The sequence below is a fragment of the Pleurodeles waltl genome, chromosome 5 (genome assembly GCF_031143425.1).
Source record: "Pleurodeles waltl isolate 20211129_DDA chromosome 5, aPleWal1.hap1.20221129, whole genome shotgun sequence".
Taxonomy (NCBI): domain Eukaryota; kingdom Metazoa; phylum Chordata; class Amphibia; order Caudata; family Salamandridae; genus Pleurodeles; species Pleurodeles waltl.
This window is the reverse complement of record NC_090444.1, coordinates 1,526,402,754-1,526,426,650: the sequence shown is the minus strand read 5'-3', so window position 1 is coordinate 1,526,426,650 and position 23,897 is coordinate 1,526,402,754. Positions and strand designations below refer to the sequence as shown.

Here is a 23,897-nt window from a genome sequence, read left to right as displayed (position 1 = left end):
ACTGGTTTGGAGTGGCCATAATGAATGGTTTGCCCAATTCCATAGCCACACTTCTGGATGGAGACAGAGAGATTTGACCACAGGAAGTAATATTCTGCCATGTTGGCTTTAGGGAAAGAGGGGTGCTGTGAGATTGATTGCAGTAAAACACACATGAAGTACTATAAAAGTGGGTAGGGTCACCCTTGAGAACGTCTAATCCACTGGTTAGAGAGTGACCAGGAGTTTCCCTCAGACACAGGCTTGAGTTGCGCATAAAGCTAGCAACCCCAATACCTTCCTCAGAACACACCTGGACCTATGAAGAATCAAAAGAATGAATTCCCTGTTGTATGAAGAACCTGAAGGAAGACTGGACCTGCTTGCCTTGAATCGAGACCCCCAGAAGTGACTTCATTGTCAGTTGGCTAATCTACAGTTTGAGCTAGAGGGAAACAACAAGTCTCTAGAGGCCGTTTCTGTAAGTGCTCAGCTGATCATTTTCAACTGGGCCTACCCTTGGCTCTGTTGCTTGCCTCTGCTGGAGTGAGTTTTGACCACCAAAGCTGTCCCCAAGTTCCCGGACCTTTGGTTGTTGTTAATGTGTTGTCCTCAAAGCTTCCTGAAAACGTTGCCAGATTTTGCTCTGAGAACCAATGATGGGGTCGGGTCCAATTTGCCAAGCCGATCCAATGAAGGCGCATCACCACTGAGTGAAATATTCAGGTTACTCGTGCTATATTATATACAGCAGAAACTCCGGTCCAGTGGAATTTTGCAAATAAGATGGCTGGCATTTTTCTACAGCCATGCCACACTGTATCGATTAGAGCTCCAAAAAAGTGACTAAGTCAAAAGTTAGACAACTCCACCAGGCGAAGATGTGAAAAGTATTCAACTGGAGAGGGACCTTTTCTGGGCATGAAATTCAAATTTCTCCAGTTTAGAGCTTGCCTGCTAAAAGTCAACAGCTTCACAAAGGCATCCTCTAGTGACCATTAGAGGATGTGGAGCCCTCTTCAGCCACTGCCAGCTGCCTTGCCCTGCTGAGGACTTTTGAAGTCCATCTCAGATTCTTAACTTTCACCGGGATGAACCTGTTCCATGTATCTGACCAGCGATCAATTGTGGTTGACCTTAAACCTTACCCTTGTTCTGATCAACCACAACCAGATGACCACCGTTGGTGGTAAGTGCTTTTTAAAGTTATTTTGAGCCTCATACATAAAAAAAAGTTACTCTGGTTCTACTTATTGGATTTTGAAGTAATTTTATTATTACACTAAAGCTTTTGCGCTGCATTGTTGAGTGGGAGAGAGGAGGAAAGTGCCATATCCACTCATATATTATACTGACCTGCTCTCACCTCAACACTGGCATACAATCATGCTGCCTAATACCACACACACACTTTTACACTGTAGTGCAAAGGTGTATTTGTCTTTTCTAGCATAGTTTTTGTTCCAGAAGGATATACTTCCAGTACTAAATACTTGCTTAAATTTACTATAAAATATTTCCATATATGGATGTGTGCAGTACAGTGTAGAACACTGTAATGCTATCTGTATGTAACCATTGATTCCATCTTGACCACTGACTTCATTTTTATGCTTAGCTTTCCTTCAAATGCTGTCACATCAGTGATGCAGGTATTTTTCCACGCACAGTTTGTTCCCTATATTGAATGCGTTTTCACTTTTCTCACCAGGGAAGGGAACATAACACGGGGAATGCAACGCTGATAAGAGTGTACAAGGATGAGAATCTTTATAGCAGCCAAGGGTATGGCTCTGTCTCGGAAATACACCTTGGGATCTGGCCAATCCTTTTGTATGTGTTTTCAACACTGACAAAGTATAGCCAGCACTTGAATTTCACAACTTACTTGAAGCTAGGGAGGTTACCAGAACCTTCCAATTAAGTTTCTTTAAAGTAAATAAGGGTAGGAAACTTGCCACTGAGGCATTAGGAACTCATGTCCGACGGTGAACGCATTACTCAGAAAAATCAAAGCCCCACTGGGGAAAATGTCTCCTGTCTCATCTCTCCAGGGTTCCACAGATTGACATTGTCAAAGAGAAGTTTGATGTTAAATTCGATCACATGGTGATGCATAATTTTTTAATCTTAATTATCTAGATTTACTGTGTGCATGAATAATTGCATATATATATTCACTGCTTACATATTCATTGTTAATATATTGCATTTTTTCTGATTATTGCTATTCAACTGCTGTGATTATTTCAGTAGCTGCACGTGTTTTGCTGCATTCAAGTTAAATGTTCATGTTAATATTTGTGTATACTTTTGTTTGAACCCCAGGAAGTGCCTTAATCAATTCATTACTCAGACTAAGAGTGCTGCATTCTTTAGCCTCGTTCCCTCTTAGTTTGAAGATAAGCAGAACACACAGATAAAAACTCTGAAACGCTTGGAGAAATAAAGGTATATCTCCAAGTTAAGTCTCATAAAGGTGCTAATTTCTGATGCAAAATCATGTCTACTATTGTTGGGCTTTGTGTCAAAATCCATGGGTGGTCACATTGCAACACCATTGTACCACCCACGAACAGCTCTCAACACAAAATGATGCAAATAAAGCAGCATGATGTTTAAAATCAATTCCATCTTGGTGTTTTTCACTTAAGAATTCTAAAATTCATACCACTGCTTCCCTTTGTTGGCTTTTTTGTCATTTTGGTGTCATTATATTTCTTTAATATTGTTGTATTTTTCCATATTGGAAGGGGATTTTCAGTTAGTTGCATTTTTTACTTTTTAACCATTGTGTCACTTCTAAATGCTTTACACATTTTCTTTAAGTTAATCCTCTGTGCTCTGAGCCATATGTACCAGGTGTTGAGCAAAGGTTTAAATTACTGAAAACTTTAACTGAACTTAAAAGGTTGGTGATTTTATTACATATAGGCCTGACAAGATGTTTAACGTGCCAGGTCGATATGGAGTTGAAACTACAGAGACATGATCTGCAATGGTGGGCCTGAGACATGGTTAAAGGGCTACCTAAGTGGGTGGCACAATCAGTGCTGGAGGCCCAATAGTAGCATCTAATTTACAGGCCCTATACACATGTGGTGCACTTTATTAGGGACTTATGAGTAAATTAGGTATGCTATTTGAGTATGAGCCAATGTTACCACGTTTTAGGGGAGAGAGCACAAGGCCTTTAGATCTGACTGGTAGTGGGAAAGTGCACAGAGTCCTAAAGCCACAAAAAACAAGGTCAGGGAATGGAGGGAGGGAGGCAGGCAAACATGTGGGTGGGGGAGGTGGGTAAGCCCACACTAAGGAGGTCAGGACTAACATTGTTAATTTAATTAATTTTATCTATTGAACACCCATCATCTGTGTGTTAACCACAATATCATTATGCAACTTTATCCCAGTATTCTCCCACACATCCACTGCTATCTCACCTTCCTGCCCTTATGTTCCAAACAGCTCAAAATAATGTATTCCAACATGCACCTCCCCACAACAGTGTACATAGTGTCTCACTCACCTCTAATTACTAAAATGCCCAAATACAATTGTTTCACTGGCTTTCAAATTCACCAAGGGTCTTGCCTATCCTACCTGCCCAACCCCACAGCATCCTGTTAGACAGTGGCGGCTCCTCTGCTATGGCGGAGGAGCGTCACCCCCGCCAGCAGCAGCCACTGCAAACCTTTTACAGCAAAACGATAATAAACCATGTTTATTATCATTTTGTTGTTAAAGGGGCAGGTCATTGGGGATAATGGGAATGAGGGGAGTACACAGAGTACTCCCCTCAGTGCACATGTGGGTTGTCTCTAGCCTGGCACTGTGTTGCTGGGCTGGAGAGAGGAGGCACAGGCTCCCAGTCTACCTAGGAGTGCCCTGGCTGGGTGCTCCCAGCCACTCCTAATGATGCTCTGAGCAGCTTCAGAATTGGCCGCAGGGCATGATGGGTGCCTGTGCCTCCTGTCAGAAAGAAGGAACAGTGGAGCGGTGGTGAAGTGAGAAAGGTTTTTTTTTTAAATAATATAATGTTTACCCTGCCACCAGCCCCCCCTCCCAATGCGCAGCTCCACCTCTTCAGAACGCAGCGAGCCACAACTGCTGTTGGACCATGTATTCAGAACTTTCATTCTCACCTCTCTGTACAACTGCAAGCTACAGCTAACCTGAGATTTCCATTCTCCCTAAGGGCCAGATGTACCAAAGGATTTTACCCATTCTGTGTCCATGGGAAAAAGCTTTCGTACATATGGCCCTAAGGACCTTCAAGGGTGTCCTCAAGCAATCTGTCCTAAGTCAAGGACTCAGGGGGTTTATGTTCATTCGTATCTTTCCCTGCAGAGAAAACTTGGAAAATTGCATCATTATCTCTCTAAAGACTGACATTGTAGATGTAGTTATTGTATACATCTCAATATGAACCTATCTCCATGCTCCATGCATTATACAAATAAACTCTGTTCTACTTCGCAGTAGCAGAAAGTTCTGGGATTAAAACAAATGCTCAGAAACGTAAATAACCTAGAAAACTGCTGCAATTGATAAAGAACAAGGCCACTGGGTCCATATCGGGTTAAAATTGCACATTTGTTAGCATTTGAATGCATGCACCTATGGAGTTGAAACAAATAATCAGAATTTGGTCAGATAGATAGCTAAAACAGCAAAATCTACCTTCACAATGTGGTGGGGAGCCCTCAAACTGCAGCTGTGTGCTGAGCCGACAAGTCATGACGTCAGATCCAACTAACGTGAAGCCAGAGTGGCACTGGTATTTTACAAAGTCCCCTGAAAAATAAAAGAATGCAAGTAAAAATACATGGTTAGACTACTGAATCGATATTTTTGTGTCTCAATGTTTCACCTCTTTAAATGACGCATTCTATCGGCGGTTTAAACTACATTTTTCTGTTTACACCAAAGTGAAGCATTGCTTATTGGAAACGCTTTTGTCAAATGCGCTTGAATGCCAATAAATCTGTTTAGCAATCTAGATGCATTTTTCATGTTAGTGGCATTTCTATGGATTTAATCATGATGGATCTCGCTGTGCATATGACTTCTCTTCAAATTCGTTGGAATCCCATCAAGCATTATACATTGCTTTGACAGTCCAGTTGATGGACTGCAACATACATCTACAGCGTAACTCAGCAATAAATGACTGAAAGACAAAAATCCACTAAAATGTGTGCATTAGCATTTCTTGATATTCCTGTTTGAAGTGGGTTCGCTGGATGATTGTGTTACGTGCGTTTCACTTTGTAAGCATCCCCTGCATAGGTTTGAATGGAAATAATAGTAGCATTATGTTTATTGCTCAAGTCCCTGTACATGCTCTAGCACTGATTGATGGCGCTGCACTGAGAAGCACGGTGCGCATTGAATTTTCTGCACAATGCCGTTCAAAGACTTTGTGGAAAAAGTCGAAAACCCCGTCAATTTGCAACTCATATTAATTTTCAAAATTACATGCATAATGTGGAAGAAAGCTCAGCCTATATGGCACTGAACGTTACTATCAGTGCCCTTCATTAAACTCTTCTGTAAATTTCACCTCCACAGGGAGTGTGGATTGCTCTATTGCATGCACTTAGGGCAGAAGGTGGCACAATCTTGGCACCTGGAATTTAACATGGCCTATTTATTTTGTTACATCTGTAACATTACAGTGAAATTCAATTATTCAAGTTCCGAAAACTATAGAGAACGCAGAGGGAGTAAATCTTCGGTCTGACCATTGAAGATTTCATGCACAGCAGAACATTTACCAGAGCATAAAACGGATTTTAAAGTGCAGTGTTTGAAAGGTATCCGCATAACATTTCACAAAGGTTATCCCTTGTTATATTTCTCCCCATAAAAGCACATCCCTTACTTCAGAATAGCTTTTTAGTGACTCATAAGTCATCAGCGACATGAGTCGGTGGAGAAGAATCCATTTGCTGCTGGCTGCCATAGAGGTTCTCACAAACTTCAATTGATATGCATCCCGCACAGTGTCAGTAGGAAAAGCACGGCTGCGGCAGTGTGAATGGACTGTAGTTCGAAGGGCCTTTCAAGTGGTATGATAAATCCTAGCAACCCATGACTTGTTTCCCCTGGGCCTCCTTTAAAGGCGTTCCTATTTAGGGCAGCGCTGTCTGGCCACTATCCCTTTCAATGTCGCCTAGTGAATAGTAAATGTGCCACTGACTGTGTCCTTGTTAAACACCCATCTCACTAACTTGCCAGCCTGGTCATGTATTGCCTTAATCAGACCTGGGCAAACGAGTTTAACTAGTAAGCAAAATAATTGTTAATGAGAATTACACACAAAGACCTCACCTATTTCAAAATCGTCATCATCTGCAACTATATCAGCATGTGGAACAGACACTGGAGGCTGACACTTCTTAAGCTGATATGCTGAAAAAAAAAAAAACATTTGAAAAGTGTACAGTATTTTAGTTTAATACTTGAAACACCTACAAAGTAGCATTTCCAAACTGGCGAACACTACATCTGTGGTGAAATACATGGATCAACCAATACCTCATGCATTACCATATTTATGTTTCATTTAGATAGCCCATCAAGGAAAGAAACAATAGAAAAAAATCTTGTTGTTAGAAATTGGGTCTCTGGTTTGCAGAAGTATGTACACTATCCAAGTAGGGACCACAATCCTAGTCAGGATAAGTCACAACACAACCTAAATTATCCTGTGCTCACCATCCAGTAGCGTTTAACAGAGCAGACAGGCTTAACTTAGAATGCAAGGTGTGAAGTATTTGCGCAACAACTCATACAGCAACATAGTGAAAACACCACAAAAACTACTCCACACCAGTTTAGAAAAATAGATAATAGTCATCTGAATAAAACAAGAGCAAAACAAAAAAAAATCTAATATGCACAAGTCAAGATATCACTTTTTAGAGGTTTAAGTAGTCAATCAATGATTGTATCTCTTTAGCACAAAGTACCTGTGATGTTGCGGACTGCAGAGGAGATGAGGCATCAGAAAGTAAAGCAATGCATTGAATGTTTTCAGTACGGCAGAGGTGATGCGTCAGTTTTTTTCATCTCAGACAAGGTGATGTGTTAAGTTCTGGGCATGCAACCTTAGTTCCTAATTGCGGTGTGGGGTTTGATGAGAAATTGACACCCAGGGATGATGCGTGGAAAATTCAAAAGCGCTGTGATGATGAAGCAGGCACTGCATTGATTCTACAGGTGCTGCTCTGGTTTTTCAGCCATGAGACAGGCACTGTGTCCATTCTGCAGGTGTTGCATCAATATTTTCGGCGCAGTGGATTTTCTCTCTTAGGTGAAGTCTTTGATGGCCCTGAGACTTCTTAACAGAAGACGAGCTGAGACACCCTTGGAAATCACTTGTGGGGGGAAGGCAGAGACCTTCCAGCAGAGTCAGGGAGCAGCAAGCGGCAGGGCAACAGGCAGGAGAGCAGTACCTTCAGAGAAGAAGTCCAGATGAGTCCTTTGGGCAGCACTGCACTCCTTCTGAAAAAGTCAAATTGTAGGTCCAGAAGTGTCTGGTTTGAGGGGGTCACAGATCGAGTATATATACCCAAATGTGCCTTTGAAGGGGAGACTTCAAATAGTGGTTTTGAGGTGCACCAGTTCTCTTTTCATCCCAGTCCTTTCTGCCAGGTGATCTGTGGGCAGTTATTAGACCTTTGCATGGAGTCAGGCTACTGGCCTTTGAAGTGTGAGAGCCCCTTCACCCTTCCTGCCCAGTATGTAGATGAATGCAGATGCAACTGGTGTCCTGTGTGCATGATTGTATGGGTTAAATGCACAAGGGGAGCTGTCAACCATCACAGACCAGACATGGATTGGAGACAGTGTCAGGAATCCCCAAGGTGCCTTCTGAGTTATCTCTCAACATCCCCAGGGATTAGGGTTAAATCATATCTCTGTTCTTGGTTTAACCTTCATGTTTCTAAGTAAACATAATGTGCTGTGTTACACAATTGGTTTTATCAATGCTTGTTTACCCTTGCTTGTTTGCTAATGTGAGCAGGTGTAGACATGTGCTTCTAATTGGGTGTGGTGACTCATCCACATGTGGAAACTCAACTGCTTTCCTGATTGGCTATAGATAGCAGAGTGAAGCATGTCTCCGTGCTTGGCTTTGTTTTGCTTCCTGATCTCAGCATCTGACTTGGCAGTCCAGTCTCTGCTGTCATCCTCGTATTCAGGACTTTAGAGGCAATTCTTTTCTTCGTTCCTGTACCAGCTGACAACAAGCATTCCTCCAGCACTCCAGAAAAGACTGCAGCTCAGTGACTAGTATTCTCCAGGGAGTTTGTTCTTTGAGTGCCGCGCTTTCCTAGAACAGCTGGTATATTTCAGACCTCGTATTTTGCCAGAGTGCTTATCTTAAATAGACAGATGCATTTCTGAACATTCTACATTATTATTGTAATTACTTGCCTAAATTTGCTTCAGGAAATCTGCTTGAGCTCAAGTACTACAAAAAGTGACAGTGCAATTTTAAAGAGCATTTACGTGACTTTTCTTTCTTTAATAGCATAACTCTTGGATTTAAATAGTGTCATTCATGCCTGTGTTTCAGGTTTGAGGAATTTGCTTTTTGAAGGGTTTTTCACACACACAGTGAAACCAAACCAAACTGTGCCACCCTAACTGTTTGAACCCAGAGTGGACATTTGTATTTCTTGGATTGTTTTTGTTCCTTTTAGTTTAACCCTGTGCATGCAGGAAAGTTATATGTGATATAATAAATGCCCTTGTTTGTCATTCTTGTGCATGATACGTGCAACCACAGTTATAATTGTAGCGTGCAACAGTGAATCTCTGTGAAGCCAGCCATAGTGTTACAGCACTTATTGTTATGGTACTCAGTTTGGGTTTTTGGTAATGCAGTGTCAGCACTTGTGCCAACAGTTATTATTATCCAAGAAAAGTGCTGGAGCATCCCGGTGTTCTTCTACCGCTCCCGTGCCCATATCAGAAAGAGAGATTCAGTTTCAAGGAAGTTGAGTGCACTAACTCTACTATCACTCTGTCAACAACGATCTGCCCCCCGAAGATACAGGGTGCCTGGCTGGACAGGAAAGACGTGGCAGTGTTTTGTCTCTTTCTCTTCCACTCCCCCTTTCCCTTTGGGACACCTTCTGGGGCGTCTGTGAGCACGAGGAAGTGCCAAGAGGTGTCCGAGGAGGTCAGGGGGCATGCCATCGCCCCTGCAGACATCCTGCCGTTCAGGCGAGTGGCCCCGTCTCAACATATCCACAGACAGGCTATAAGGCACAGCAGTAAGTGCAGAGAAATGCTTACTTTCAAAAAGTGGCATTTCTAAAATAGTAATGTTAAATCTAACCTCACCAGTAAGCAGGATTTCTCACTACCATCCCAACTATACCAAACATGAAAATGCTACTCCTTTCAGATTAGACATTACCACTTAAAAGTATGTAAGGGAATTTCCAATGCTTGCCTGTGAGAGGACTAGGCTTCACAATAGTGAAAAATGATTTTAGGAGTTTTTCACTACCAGGACATCTAAAACTTGAAAGTACATGTCCTTTCTTTTACTTACATAGCACCCTGCCCTGTGGGCTAACTCGGGCCTACCTTAGGGGTGACATATGTAATGAAAAGGGAGTTTAAGGCTTGGCAAGTAGTTTTAAATGCCAAGTCGAAGTGGCAGTACAATTGCAAATAGAGGCCAGCAAAAACAAGATCAGAAAAATAAAGGGAGGGAGGCAAAAAGTTAGGGGAAGACCACCCTAAGGCTGTCGGGTCTAAGAATTGTTATAATTTGCTTTTGTACATGTTTTTGATCTTTCTGACTGTGTGCCTCATCACTGTGCTTCCTGAGCAAACCCCTCTTCTGACTGTACTTCTTGTGCTAGCCCCTCTTCAGGCTTTGCTTCCTGAGTACCCCATCTTCTGAGAGCTTCCATAGCACTCCCTCTTCTGACTGTGTTCCCAATGAAGCACAGGATAGACCTTTTTTCAAGGAAGAGTACTTAAAGGTGAGAGATTATTCAAGCCTTTTGAGAGAATTGTGAGACAGGTGTCAAAAAGACCAACACTAAAGAACTCATCAAATTAGTTTAGTGTAGTTGGAGTAGGTGTATAATAGCCTACAGTTCTGAAGACATAACATTCTAAAGATAGCTCAAACCGGAATACAGTTTCCTGCTTCAAGTTAATGTTTCCCTAAGTAATTACTGGGATGTTCATAACACTAACCAACCCTAAGATCCAAATTAAATTGGATGTGACATTTTTATTCAAAAGACCATGGTTTTTGCATCCATTGCTGTGAGCACCCAGCACATTACAATGGTTGTAGAAAAGGAAACGTATAGAAAATCTTAAATGATCCTGCATCACAGTTTCCCATAACTGACCTCTGCAACAGGGTCGATTGCACAACATCAAAATTGCTGTCTTATAAGGAGCAAGCTATTAGTATTTTACATGCCTCAATGATAGAGTAAGATGAAACAGTATCAGAGCACTCCCATTCCAAAATAAATCAAAAGACTGACGAATTTCACTTAGCTTTTTTTAAGGTTGGGTTCACCACTTCACCTGGCCAAAATTGATCTAAATGGGATAATTTATTTTCAGGTCATGGACATTTATGATATGTATAATATCATCTTTTATCCTGCTTAACTTTCAGAGTTTCACACAAAACAAATATTGAGACTAATCGACCACACTCGAGAATCCATACCATTCCTTGTATTTCTAAATAATTTTTATTAGATGGAACTTATGCAATTCAGACTAAGTTCCACTCATATAGGAAACATTGTCTTTAAACTTCCAGATCAGGTCTATTCCAGATATGAGTGCAAGCCAACAAATATTGGATTTGTCCTTTCTGGACATTATCAGTGAGCTGCAGCCTAAGTCTAATGGCAAACTGGGCATGGTTTCCATGTCTGGGCATACTTGTTGCACGCAAGGTGTGTCACAAAAATATGACATGCTATGCCTCACTTATTAAATACAAAAAGGCTGAAACTGGTGAGTACTGGAAGTAATACAAATACTGAGGTCTAATGGGGAACAAATGAGTAGGAGATACAAATTTCTAAAATGTTCAGTAGCAATGTGCCATTGCTAATCAATAGTCACAATACACTGGGTTCTAGGTGTGATTTTAGGGAAACTGCAATGGAGCCCGGATCGAATACACCAACCATATTCGAACCAGTTGTAGGTTTTACCTTTGAGCTTACTCTTTTTTTGGGAAGTCAAAATCCTTCAAAGGGGCAAGGTAGCATGCCGTAGTCATGGCAGGTGCCTCAGTATCTGATAGACGTTGTATGAGGTGCCAGTTAAGATATTGGTTTTGGAGGGAAAAGTTCAGATCAGGAAAATTAAAATTTCGTGCCAGGTAAGTCTCTTGCTTGTTAAATACTCACCTGGTCACACTATTCTACTGTTGGAAATTTACCCTTTCTCATGTTTACCGCAAATTCTTTGCCTTCTATCACTGAACCCATTTTTATTGGCATTAGGCCACTGTGCACATTAACCCTACTGACCAGAGGTAAAGTGGCTGTGCTTCCTTTTCAAACATGGTAAAGCTGGTATCCATCTAATGGACATGCCTAATTTATTTTTAAGTCCTTAGTATACTGTATGGTACTATATTTACTAGGGGCTTGAAAAGAAAATGCTACAACAGGCAGCAGCACTCGTCATACAATCATCTGAAGTAACACTGAAAAACATACCTCAGGCCTATCACTGCAGTTTGTAGCGTTGCTTTAGACTTCCATTCTGACCTACAAAATAAACTTTCTCTCCGGCATAACCCTTCTTTTTTTTTTAAATTATGTTACCTCTAGGGTAAGCGATAAATGCCCACAGGGCAGGGTTCATGGTATATAAAAAGTAGGACATGTGTACTTACATTTCCAATATCCTAGCAGTATAAAATATCCTATGTCATATTTCACTGTAGCAAGGCTAGCTCTCCCACAGAAAAACAATGGCTACATTATAACTCCGTAGAATACATAACACCAGTTTGAAACTAGCTTAAAAAATGATTCAAGGACCTACAGAAATGTGAACTTAGAATCCAACCTAATGGTCAAGTCGAATTTAAAATGACTATTTTGAAAATGACACTCATAGAAAGTTGGCAGTTTACTGCCTAAGCCTAAAAGGCCTTTCTGCCAGTGACTATGATCACCTGACTGTTAACTGCTTTCCTGTGGTGTGCTGTGTATTCCTCCCAGACAGTGGACAGAGGGTCTGGGTGTGGAAAGGTAAAGGTCCTCCTGACAGGATGGCTGGGAGGAGCAGTGTCCTTACTCTGATAGCATTTCAAAGGGTAGCCTGGGTGATGTAACCAGACCTTCCTCACTGTCAGATCCAGGTTACACCTGGGCCTGCCCAGTGTTTGGTTCACTAGCCAGGTTGGAGGCAAACAGAGGGGAAGGAGAAGAATGACCAGAACCAGATTTAGAGCACTGACATAAAAGTGACATGCTCAAAACCTCAAATCAGATCACTCCATAACTTCTGAGGACTCAGAAGAAAAACTGTCCGGCAGTCTGAAGCCTGAAGGAAGACTGGATCTGCTTGCATTGAAGGCAGGACCCCAGAATAGATCCAAGGGTCAGCTGGCTGACCTCCTGTGTGAACCAGAGGGGCTCAACATGTTTCAGAGGCCACCTACTGCTTCACGGCCCACCAGATCCAACTGGACCCAACCTGATCCCCTCTGGAGACCTATGTGAAAGAGAGTCTTGACCCCCAAGTGCTTTCCTCAAAGCCCTGGACCCTTGGCTACAGTCAGAATGTAATTCTCACTGCCTGGCTAAAGGGTTCACTGAATCTGACATACAGCAAAACAGAGTAACACAGCTCCTAACGGAAGGCCTCACTACATCCAATTCCGAGAGATGCAAAGTTGCTCAGCTCCCAATTGGAAACTTCACCACAGCAAATGCAGCCAAAGTGGGATGGTAAAACTCACAGCAGGATGAACCTGGTACTTTATCCAGCCGGTGGTTGGCCTGAGCTTGTGATTTTTAATCAGATAGCACAGTTGGCCCTTCATGCTTTTTGGCACTATTCTTATCTAAAACTTTATAAAGTCATAACTCTGGTTCAAATGATTGGATGTTTTTCATTTTGGTGTCATTTTTTATTAACGTCTACTCTATTTTTCTAAATACATTTGGGGGGTTTCCTGTTTCGTGTTTTCACTCTATCACTGTTTGAGGGCTACATAAATATTTTACACATTGCCTCTAATTTAAGCCTGACTGTTTGTATGGCACTCTACCAGGTGGTTAAGCACAGGTTTATTTTCATACTTTTGTGATTCACCCTGGCAAGGATTGCGGTTATTATTTGAAGTGAGTTCTCACCCCTTCAACCAATAATCTAATTTCTTACATATACCTTTAGACATCGTTTCTTTTTCAGAGTTCGGCATCCTCCAGCTAGGCAGTGCTGTGGGCTGTAAATTAAGAGGGCTTCATGAGGCTGGATACCTTCTCAGAGAGGCACAGCTGATTCAGTTTGTCTACTATGGAGAATCTTTAAGCTGCTTCTTCAGGCCAGCCACAACACACCTTTGGCAAATTGGCTTGACGGATTTGTTAGTCAAACACAGCAAAGGGTCTCAAACCGTGGGAACAGCACTTTGAGGTCAAGACTCACTCCAGCAGAGGTTTCCATCAGGGTCCAGGTCAGGCCCAGTTGGTACTGTTCAGCTGAACACTTCATGAAAAGGCCTCTTGCACCTTGTTGTGGCCCTGTAGTCTACAAAGGAGGTCAGTCAACTGAATCTTGAAGTCCACTTCTTTGTCCTGGGTACAAATGGGAGCAGGTCCAACTCTTCAAATCTCCTCTCAGGTCTCAAACATCTGGAGCAGTCCCCCTTCCATTTGCCCAGAGTGTTCTGAAAAAAGGTTTCTTGGGATGCCACATGTATGCCTGGCACTAACCTGTGAATGGGCAACTCATAGCTCTATACTAACAACAGAGGTAAAGTTCCAGGGGTAACCCCACCCACTTTTACAGTAGTTCTTGTTTGTCCTACTGCAAACAATCCTATAGTACCCCTCACTCATTAAACCCAAGATAGCAAAATGCTTCTCCCCTTATGACCTATGTTTGCCCACTCAGAGATGTGTCCAGAGTAATAAACAACCTCTCCTCTGTGGTCCTTCAAACTAGTTCCAGGAGCAGCTTTCTCTACAGTGGGTTTGGTGTCTGCCTAACTGTTAGGACAAAAGAAGAGGTCTGTTCAGGTGGTCAGCTTGTGAAAAAGAAGGCCATTTTTAGGTGAATTAGGTTCCTGGGGACAGCCCAACTGATCTTAATGCCAGAGGAACAAAAAGACGTCCCAACACACAAGCAATTGTCTCTGCTCTGGGATTTTTTTTTTAAATCTCGGTTAAGGGACATTATCCTTCTGGGTGACAGTTGAAGGTAAATGTGAATTAGCCTCCAGGAGCTTCAGGCTGTGAAATGTTAACTTCTGAAAGTACCTTTTCCTAAATAATTATTAAAAGTCTTCATTGAGTTGGGTAGCTTTTTATAAATATTAAAACAGTCTTTCAATTATTATTCCAGCTGGTGTCTTGCCTGAGATAGCAGGATAAATGTTTAATATTACTTCCAAGTGTTCCTCTACAGGTCAGTTGGCCTTCATACAGTGAAAATAGCATTTGGGGGCTTGTGACCTTAAGGACATGTTAATTTTAAATTGCTACATGCCCTAATTTTAAAAATCCAGCATCTTGCGTAGTAGGCTCCAAGGTCTATATAGTGGTGACTTATTTGTACTTAAAAAGGAGATGCTTATCCTATCAACACGTTTTATATTGAGAGGTCAGGTTGCAGTTTTAATATTAGAGTAGTCAGGCTACAGTGGTAGGCCTGGAGTCACATTTGTCTAGTGGATGGCACAGTAGAGCTGTAGTCTGTAGGTGATGTTTGACTTTCCATGCCATGGGTGCAATTCAGGCACCATATACTAAGGCCTTATGAGAATTTTAAATATGTCAATTATGGTTTTAGACAATTTCAGCATGTTGCAATCATCACAGCAACCCTGGTGTGCAGTGTCTCAGTGCACAGAGTTAAAAAAAACATCAGCATTAGTCCGCAAAAAATGGGAGTGACCTTGAAAAAAGTGGCATATTCATACAATGTCAATAGAAGATAGGTAGAGGGAGAGACGGAAAAGGAGGAAACAACAGGGGAGAGAAATGAATGAGTATTGTCCTGAGCTAAAACTCTCCATCTCACTGCATTGTAAAGTCTGGTTAATTATCTGACATTATTGCTCTAAGCCCATAAACTTGTAGCTCATGCATGCCATTTCTTGGCTCAATGTTTCCAATCGTCGAGGTCCTACAAGCCCAAATATTTATACTATTTTAACAGGATAGCTAAATGAAGAGTGCAGAACCAGGTCTAGTTTGTAGGACTTTAATGAAACTTGTGATGTGCAGTACGGTGAGTTTGCAATATAGAATGGGGGCTGAAAGCATTTGAGAAACTTTGAGAAATAGAGATTCCATGGGTGATTGTTGCAAACGTTCCTAAGCAGAAAGTATTTTCGAAAGTTTCTTGCATATAGCTGGGGTTTCTTTATCTGTTTTTTTAACCTCATTGGCCCTACATTGACAACTATGACCATGGTTCTTGTGTCTTCTGGAAATGGATGAAATGGGACAGTATGAGATTACAGGTACGTGTGACTCAGTTTACAGAGAGAGTGGTGCTTGACTGTCAAGAAGGGGCCAAGAAAAAGGGGGGGGTCCATAAATGCATTTTCCCCATTGATTTTTTCATAGGAACTTCAGACAAAGCTACAGCCCATACCGTTGAATTAATTTATACCAAATTTAGCAGAAAGCTACACCTTGGTCCAGAAGACTGCTTTCTGTGTTTTGGAGTAAATCCGTTCACTAGTTTTGGAAAAATGAAGGATAAAAAAACATGTATATATCACACAGCAGAGGATGCGCGGAGCCCACAGATCTCATCCTGAGATCTGATTGGCTGCTACCACCTCAAGCAGGAAGTGATGACAGCAATCTTAGAACAAGAGACTCAGTCCAGAGTCCTAAAAAGGCAAAAAAGGCATGGGGGAAGGGTGCAGTTACCCTGACCCCTAGGCATGGTGGTGGGGTCCCCACTTGGGGCTAAAAACATTTTTACCATTTTTGCTGTAAATTCACAGAGGATCTGTGGCAAAATAAAAAAATAAAAAAAACATTGTGGGCTCCGACGTTTGTTTTAGTAAACCTCCCAAGGTGGGCAAGGGCCTGGGAGGGCCATTCAGATAATATTTTGAGTGGGTGGAAGGGGCAATGGGACCTATTCCCTAGAACTGAGGCAAAAATAAGGGGGAGGGCACACCTCCCCCTCCCGGAACCTAACTATGCCCTGGGGACCCAATCCCACTGGGCCCACTTGTAAAAAAAATAGGAGGGGGCTGCACAGTCCTACTCTCTGAGCCCAGAAAGGCCCTGGGGACCACCCATAGCAGAGTAGTTAAATATAGGGAGGGGGGCATGTGTCCCCCCTCCCAAAGCCGATTTAGGCACTGCTAATCGCCCCACATATTACATCTCTCATGACATCTTCTATGACATCACTGATAATCTCACTACAACATTTGCAATAAAATTATTAATGAGAAAACTGAGCATTTCAAGGCGCTAATTATAGTTACCTTAGTTACTTGAGATAACTAGAACTGGTGAATGTCTGTGGTTGTTAGAGTTTAAAACATTACATTGTTACTGATCATGTGAGTTAACTATAATGTTTGCTTTAATTTTCAGTATATATGCTTCTATACACTCTTGTAAAACGTCTTGAATACTATCTCTATATATTATACCATTCTTTATGTCAGTTTTATATTTATTTATTTGCAAGTTCTGTAAAGCACTACTGTTAGACCTGGCATCCTTGGCGTGGTCTCCCCTAACTTTTTGCCTCCAATTCCTAGATTGTTGCTGTGTGCTGGAGTCAGTTTTTTGCTGTTTTTGTTACTCTAGGCACTTTACCACTGCTGAGCATTGCTAAAGTGTGAGTGTTCCCTATGTGAAATTGTATGTGTAATTGACTTTTCCATATTTGGTATATTTGATTTACTAGTAGGTCCCTGCTAAAGTACACTAGAGTTGCCCAGGGACAGTAAATCAAATGCTACTAGTGGGCCTGCAGCACTGATTGTGCCACCCACACGAGTAGCCCTGTAAACATGGCTCAGACCTCCCACTGGAGCGTCTATGTATACAGTTTTAGACTGCCAATTCTACTTGAGAAGTGTATCCATTCGCCAAGCCCATACCTTCCCTTTTTATACATGTAAGGCACCACTAAGGTAGGCCCTAGGTATAGCAATGGGCAGGGTGCAGTGTATGTTAAAGGTGAGACATGTACTGCCATGTTTTACATGGCCTAACAGTGAAATATTGCCAAACTCGGTTTTTAATGTTGCAAGGCCTATCTCTCTTATAGGTTAACATGGGGGCTGCCTTTAAATATTCTGAAAATGCAGTTTTCTTTTGAGAGCAGATAGAAATTTGGAGTTTGTGGTCTCTGAACTCACAATTTAAAAACACATCTTTTAGTGAAGGTGGTTTTTAGAGTGTAAATTTGAAAATGCCACTTTTAGGAAGTAGGCTTTTTTTTGCTTAAACTATTCTGAGACCCTGCCTGTTTGTTAGGTCAGACTGACAGTTGAGCTATTTGTGCATCTCCGTTAGACAGGGACACAAACGGTGCTGGGGTGTAACCTGCATATCCTGATGGGCAATCTGGGCTAGGCAGGAGGAAGGAGTGGTCAATTGCATCTGAAAGACTGTGCCTGCCCTCACAAAAATCAATCTCCAACCCCCTGGTGTGTGTCTGGAGTCAGGCCGGGGCAAGGCAGGATCCTGTAAACAACTGAGATTTTTCTTTGAAGTTGAGCAACTTCAAAGGCAGAAAGGGATATAAGTGTTGGACAAAACCCATAGACTTTTAGATTACGTCAAGGATTAAAGAGGAACCTCTGCAAGGAGAAGAGCTGAGGAGAAGTGTTGCCTCTGCCTGTGACTGTGCTTTGTTAGGCGATACTGCAGTTTCTGCTTCTGCCTGTGAAAGGGGACAAAGACTGGACTTTGTTGTGTATTCTTTCTTGACAGGTATCTCCAAGCTTGCCTCTTCTTTTTGAAGCCTCAGGGACAGCAAATGCTTCACAAAGCAGTCTCTGAGTCTGCATGCTGTGGACTCTAGTTCGCCAGAGGGTGCCATTCCAGTTCCTGGGCCCCTGGAAGAGAATTTCTGGTGAAAACGCTGTGAAAGGACGCCAGATTACAATTTACGACTTTGATAAGGATGCCGATTCCCAAGCCTGCGACACTGCCTACACCTGGATCCGTGGGCCTCGTAGAGGTGTGACGACCCCACTGTCAACATAGGCCTGATGTTGCTGTAGCCACTGAAGTCCACACCAACTTGTGAGTTGGAGTGTCGTCCACCCGACGTTCGTAACACCCGACACCGTCACAACTTCTGTGACCCTGTGAGGTGATTGTGACCCAGTGGGGTTGACCCACAGTATTGTGACTTCGCCGGACTTAAACTTTGACAGAGGTGCTATGGACTGACCCCTTGCAACTGATCACCTCACCTCCTTCGCTCCGCAGCAAGGACCTGATGCCTCTCTGTGATGACTCTGCTCCTTTGCCCTGCAGCACCAGAACTGACGATGCATCAGATCCAGCGATGCCTCGCTACCCAACTTTAGGCACTGGCATGTTTTCCACATATTTTGCTAAGGTACTGTACGTGGAGGTCTGTGTGACTCCGTAAACGGTGCCAGTTGCGTCACATTGTGAGAAATCAAACCATCACAACACTGCTTTAACATCAGATTGCAGCATTTGTGCCTCTAGGCACTATTTTGGTCTTTTCAATGGTGTATGGTGGATTTTTATCGTATTTGGTCTTGTTTTAATTAGATTAATATTTATTGTTTTTCTAAACCTGTGTGGTGTCCATTTTGAGGTGCTTCAATGTTTTACTGTGTGTGTTGGTGCAAATACTTTACACACTGCCTCTGGGTTAAGCCTTTCTGCTTGTGAAAAGCTACCAAGGGGCTGAGCAGGGGTTAACCAGGTGTGTTTCTCCTTTGTCCTGACTAGAGTGAGTGTCCTTGCGTGGACAGGTGGGCAACCTGACTGCCAATGAAAGAACCCATTTCTGACAGCTGCACATCACCTACACAACTTCAAAATACTGACAGATAAAGGACATGTATAGGACTAAAAGTCAAATGTGTTACGTTTAAAAAAGTGTTTCATTAGAAAACAATCAGACATGGTGGTTTGCTGAACCCAGCAGACCAATATCTCTTTGATGGCTACAAACTATGGTGGGTTGCAATTTGCAAGTTACCTCATTATTATTGTGATCCACTATGATTCACTTTTTTCAAACTGATCTATTAGTACATAGATTGGTTTTCAATTGTTCTCAAAATTACTGGTTGTAAACTGTGATGAGTATTTTACAGCCAGTGTTTAGTACATCTGCCCATTGACTCAGACTCAATAGAGAGGTTTTGGGCTGTTTTATGTGATCACGTTTTAGTAGGTATTGCCACAAAGTGGTTGCCTCACTACCTACTCTGTGCAAACTGATTAGGAGCTTTATAGGGAGGTTAATGTAGATGATGTTACAATACGTAAAGTGGGAATGACGAAAGCAAATGCTGACTAAATTCAGAGCATAATGATGTTATGTAGGAGTTTATATGAGGAGGAAATTGTATTGTACAATCCAATTGTATTTCAAATATTCAACCCACTGTGCCTTCCGTTATCAAGAGCAAAAAGCACAAACCAAGATTTTTGATACATATTTCTTATTCCTTTTCTGCTTCCACTGACCGAAATGCCAGAAAATATAGTGGAAAGTGAAAGGTTAACGTATCAGCATTTTATCATTTTAGTTTTATCAGTTGTAGTAAAATATTCCATAATTCTCATGTAGTAGAGTTTGAAATGTATTAATGGATAGGTGACAAAATGTTTTAACAATCCTAACTTACCATGAAAATTAAGGACAAAGAAACCTCCCGTAGAAAAGTCACTATGAAATTTCAAAAGAACCTGATTGGTAGAGCTGTAGGCAGTTTCAAGTGCTGTATTTCCACTGAAAATCCCCAGTTGAGGAGAATTCTGGTCTGGACCATCCCTATATAAAGAAAAATAAATAACTAGATTAAACAGCATTGATCTTCCAACATGTTTTAGTGTATACAATAATTGGCTTAAAAGGAGTTTTGGTGGATGACAACCCTACCAAATGCATTTCAAACCATATAAGTGTTTTTGTTCACTCAGCTTGTATGGATTAGCTGTGTCTGCCTTAATGTGTTTAATAAATTCATTTGTTTTGGTCAAAAGTGATGTACATGAATATATGTACACACATACACACCAACGAAGTTAGGAATTGTATAACTCTAGAGTGTGAGTTCAATTTAGTGCTGAGAAAACAATTTATAAAGATGTAAATAACATTTTAATACAATGGCTATTTTGATGTGTTGAGCAGGGCTGCAAATTCATCTTTAAATTATATCAATTATATACTATCAGCAAAACTCCTACTTACATTTAGGAACAGATACTCATAGCTTCACATTGTTTTTCACTATTTCAAGTTTCCCTGAAATCAGTTTTTAACTGCAACATTTAAAAATCTAAGGAGTACTGAGAGGAAGTGCTTTATTAGTTGGGGTGAATTAAGATCCACCACAAGTAATGAATGCACCATTTTTATGTCCAGGTGAAGGTTTCCATAATTTAAACGTGAGCTCAACCCATGAACACACAAGCAACTTAAATAAATTGTGTACAGCATTTAGAAGAACCAAAACACTTAAAAAGTCAAAACCACAACACAGAGTAAAAATGGCACTGAACATTTTAAAAATAGACTATTTTAATGAACAAACACACCAAAAAAACAGATATGATTTTTTAAAGATATAAGCTAAAATAATGCCAAAAACACTAACTGCCAACGGTTGTCAGCTGGCTGTGGTGGCCCAGGAACTAGGAGTGATTTCAGGCTGACTGCATTGTAACACGGGTCTGATACACCACCAATGTTTAACAGGATTGGCGGTTGGGACAGCCCAAGCTCACTGAACAAATGACAGCTGGAGTCAACACAGAAGGGGATCCCTTTTGAAGATTTGGTTGAAAGGTAGCTGTAAGTGATGTCAACTAGAGATGTAGCCAAGACTATTAGAGGAGCTCTTCACAGAGCAAACCTGACAAGCTCAGATTACTTTGTCCTGGAATACCGTGCAGGAGGGTTGCGTTTGGGTAAAAGGATGATGTGGCATACTAGGATGGGCCAGGGTGCCTGGTATCTAGGACTATCCATGACGATGTATAAACCATTGCACAAGGCAGAGGTAGAGAATAAGACCCTAGACCTGGACAGTGACAATAGCAGAGCTATGGATAACTGGAAGGAGAACCTACCTGATGCCTTTTTTAGGACTCTGTCTGCCTGACTGCCAACCAAAGACCCAATTTCTGGGCGGTGCTGGTCCTATTATCACCCCTGCCAAACAGTTGGGAGGAAATCAGGAATCTGCTGCCATGCCAAGTGCCCCACAAGACAACCTGGAGTTTCTAGGGCTTATAAGTATGGGCATGAGTGTGTTTTGCTGGCTGGTACTGGAGGAGCTGTGCGGGATGTCCCTACCAGCATTAGAGGAGCACCAGAAGACAGACTGGTGCAGGGAGACAGTAAAACTATCTCCTGAAAGTGCACCCTTTAAAAGCCTGACAATTATCCAGGTGGATAGGGCTTGCCCAAGATCTTTAAAATAAGTCTTTCAGAGCCCAAGGTATTCCAGTTTGAAGATCCAACCTTTGACTCCCACAGAAGAAACTGCATGAGTAGGCTCCACCATACCTTTTTCAATTTCCCCTGCAAAGGGCAAAGCCTCAGACAGTCATCACATGCTTATCTATTTTCACTGCTCAGGGAGGGGACTGGCATGGAGCCCCCTCCCAGACTTGGTTTCAGACCACAGGCACCATCTCCCAGTCCAAGCACAAGACAAAGCACTGTAACAAGCAACCAGGTCTTGAGCCCCATATCGGGTTCTAGAAAGACCAAGGAAGAGTCCAGACTCAGGCACTGCTCCTGCCCACTGTGTCCATGTCTGTGGAACATGGGCGTGCTAGGTTGCAGCATTTCTTCTGAATGCATGAACCGCTGGGAGAAGAGTGAGGGAATGCAAGGTTCCACGCCAGCACAGTTCAGCCAGGCAGGGAGCCGGCAGCGCAGAAGTAGGCCCTCTCTGCTGCCCCAATGCTTTAAAAGGCTATGGGTCCCCCAGGCAGAACCACGGCACCCAATGAAAAAAAATAACAGTAAACAAAGACGTGCAGCAAGGCAGCAAATCTGAAACCCAAGCAGCAGGAGACCAACTACTTAGGTATGCATTTCCCACTGCCTTGGAGAGCCCAATTATGCCACCTGCAGATTATTTTACATATTTGCTTTGGCTTGTTGTTAGACCTGCCAGCCTTAGGGTGGTCACCCCTAGCTTTTTGCCTGCCTCCCCCACTTTTTTGACACTGTTTTTGCTGGTTTTCGGACTTTGTGCACTTTACCACTTCAAACAAGTGCTAAAGTGCATATGCTATCTCCCTTAAATCATGGTAACATTGGTCCATACCCAATTGGCATATTTGATCTACTGGTAAGTCCCTAGTAAAGTGCACTACATGGTCCAGGGCTGGTAGATTGAATGCTAGTGGGCATGCAGCATGGGTTGTGCCACCCATATAAGTGGCCGTTTAACCATGTCTTAGGCCTGCCATTGCAAGGCCTGTGTGTGCAGTTTCACTGCCACCTAGACTTGGCATTTAAAAGTACTTGCCAAGCCTTAAACTCCCCTTTTTCTACATATAAGTCACCCCTAAGGTAGGCACAAGGTAACCCGTAGGGCAGGGTGCTATGTAGGTAAAATGCAGGACATGAACCAATGTAGTTTATATGTCCTGGTAGTGTAAAACTCCTCAATTCATTTTCCACTACTGTGAGACCTGCTCCTTTCATAGGATAACATTAAGGTTACCCTCATAAACTGTTTGAGTGGTAGATTCTGAAAGGGGTAAACAGGTCATATTTAGTATGGGAAGAATAGTAATACAAAATCCTGCTGACTGGTGAAGTTGGATTTCATTTTACTATTTTAGAAATGCCACTTTTAGACAGTGCTCATTTCCTTGCACTTAAATCCTGCTGTGCCTTACAATCCACGCCTGGTTGGGCTGGTTGACAGCCTCCTTTTGCTTTTCACCACCAACCACAAAAACAGGATGCTCAGTCACACCTGCACACATCTGCATACTGAATGGGTGTTCCTGGGCTGGAAGGATGGAGGGCCTGACACTTACATTTCAAAAGACAGTGGCCTGCCCTCACACAGTAGACTGCCAAACCTCCTATTGGTACCCTGCCAGACAGGATTGTACTGAAAGGGGACCCTGTGCACTTGTAAGCCAACTCTTTGAAGTTTCCCCCACTTGAAAGGCACATTTGGGTATATAAACTGGGTCCCCGACCCTACCAGCTTAGACTTTTCTTGACAAGACACCTCCTGGGAAAGAAACTCTGAACCAGAACCTGCAACCTGCCAAGATAAGCTCCCTGGGTGCCCAAAGGACTCACCTGGGCTGCTTTGCTGTAAAGGACTGCTGCCTTGTTGTTGCCCTTCTGCCTTGCTGGCCTCTGGCTCTGCTGAGAATTGGTTTTCAAGGGCTTGGATTGAGCTTGCCTCCTTTTGCTGAAGTCTAAGGGCCAAAAAGACGTCACTTTCTGCAAGGAAATCCTTGTGC

At 42.3% G+C, this 23,897-nt stretch overlaps 1 protein-coding gene across 1 annotated transcript in view; it reads right to left on the bottom strand.

Moving 5' to 3' along the window:
* CSMD1 (CUB and Sushi multiple domains 1) overlaps positions 1-23,897 on the bottom strand; it is a 5,088,256-nt gene that overhangs the window by 979,720 nt on the left and 4,084,639 nt on the right. The window contains exons 44-46 of the mRNA XM_069235813.1: positions 20,072-20,217; positions 6,316-6,396; positions 4,663-4,776 (exon numbers count right to left, since the gene is read on the bottom strand). Of these exons, the coding sequence (XP_069091914.1) occupies positions 4,663-4,776; positions 6,316-6,396; positions 20,072-20,217 (341 nt within the window). The remainder of the gene's footprint in view (positions 1-4,662; positions 4,777-6,315; positions 6,397-20,071; positions 20,218-23,897) is intronic.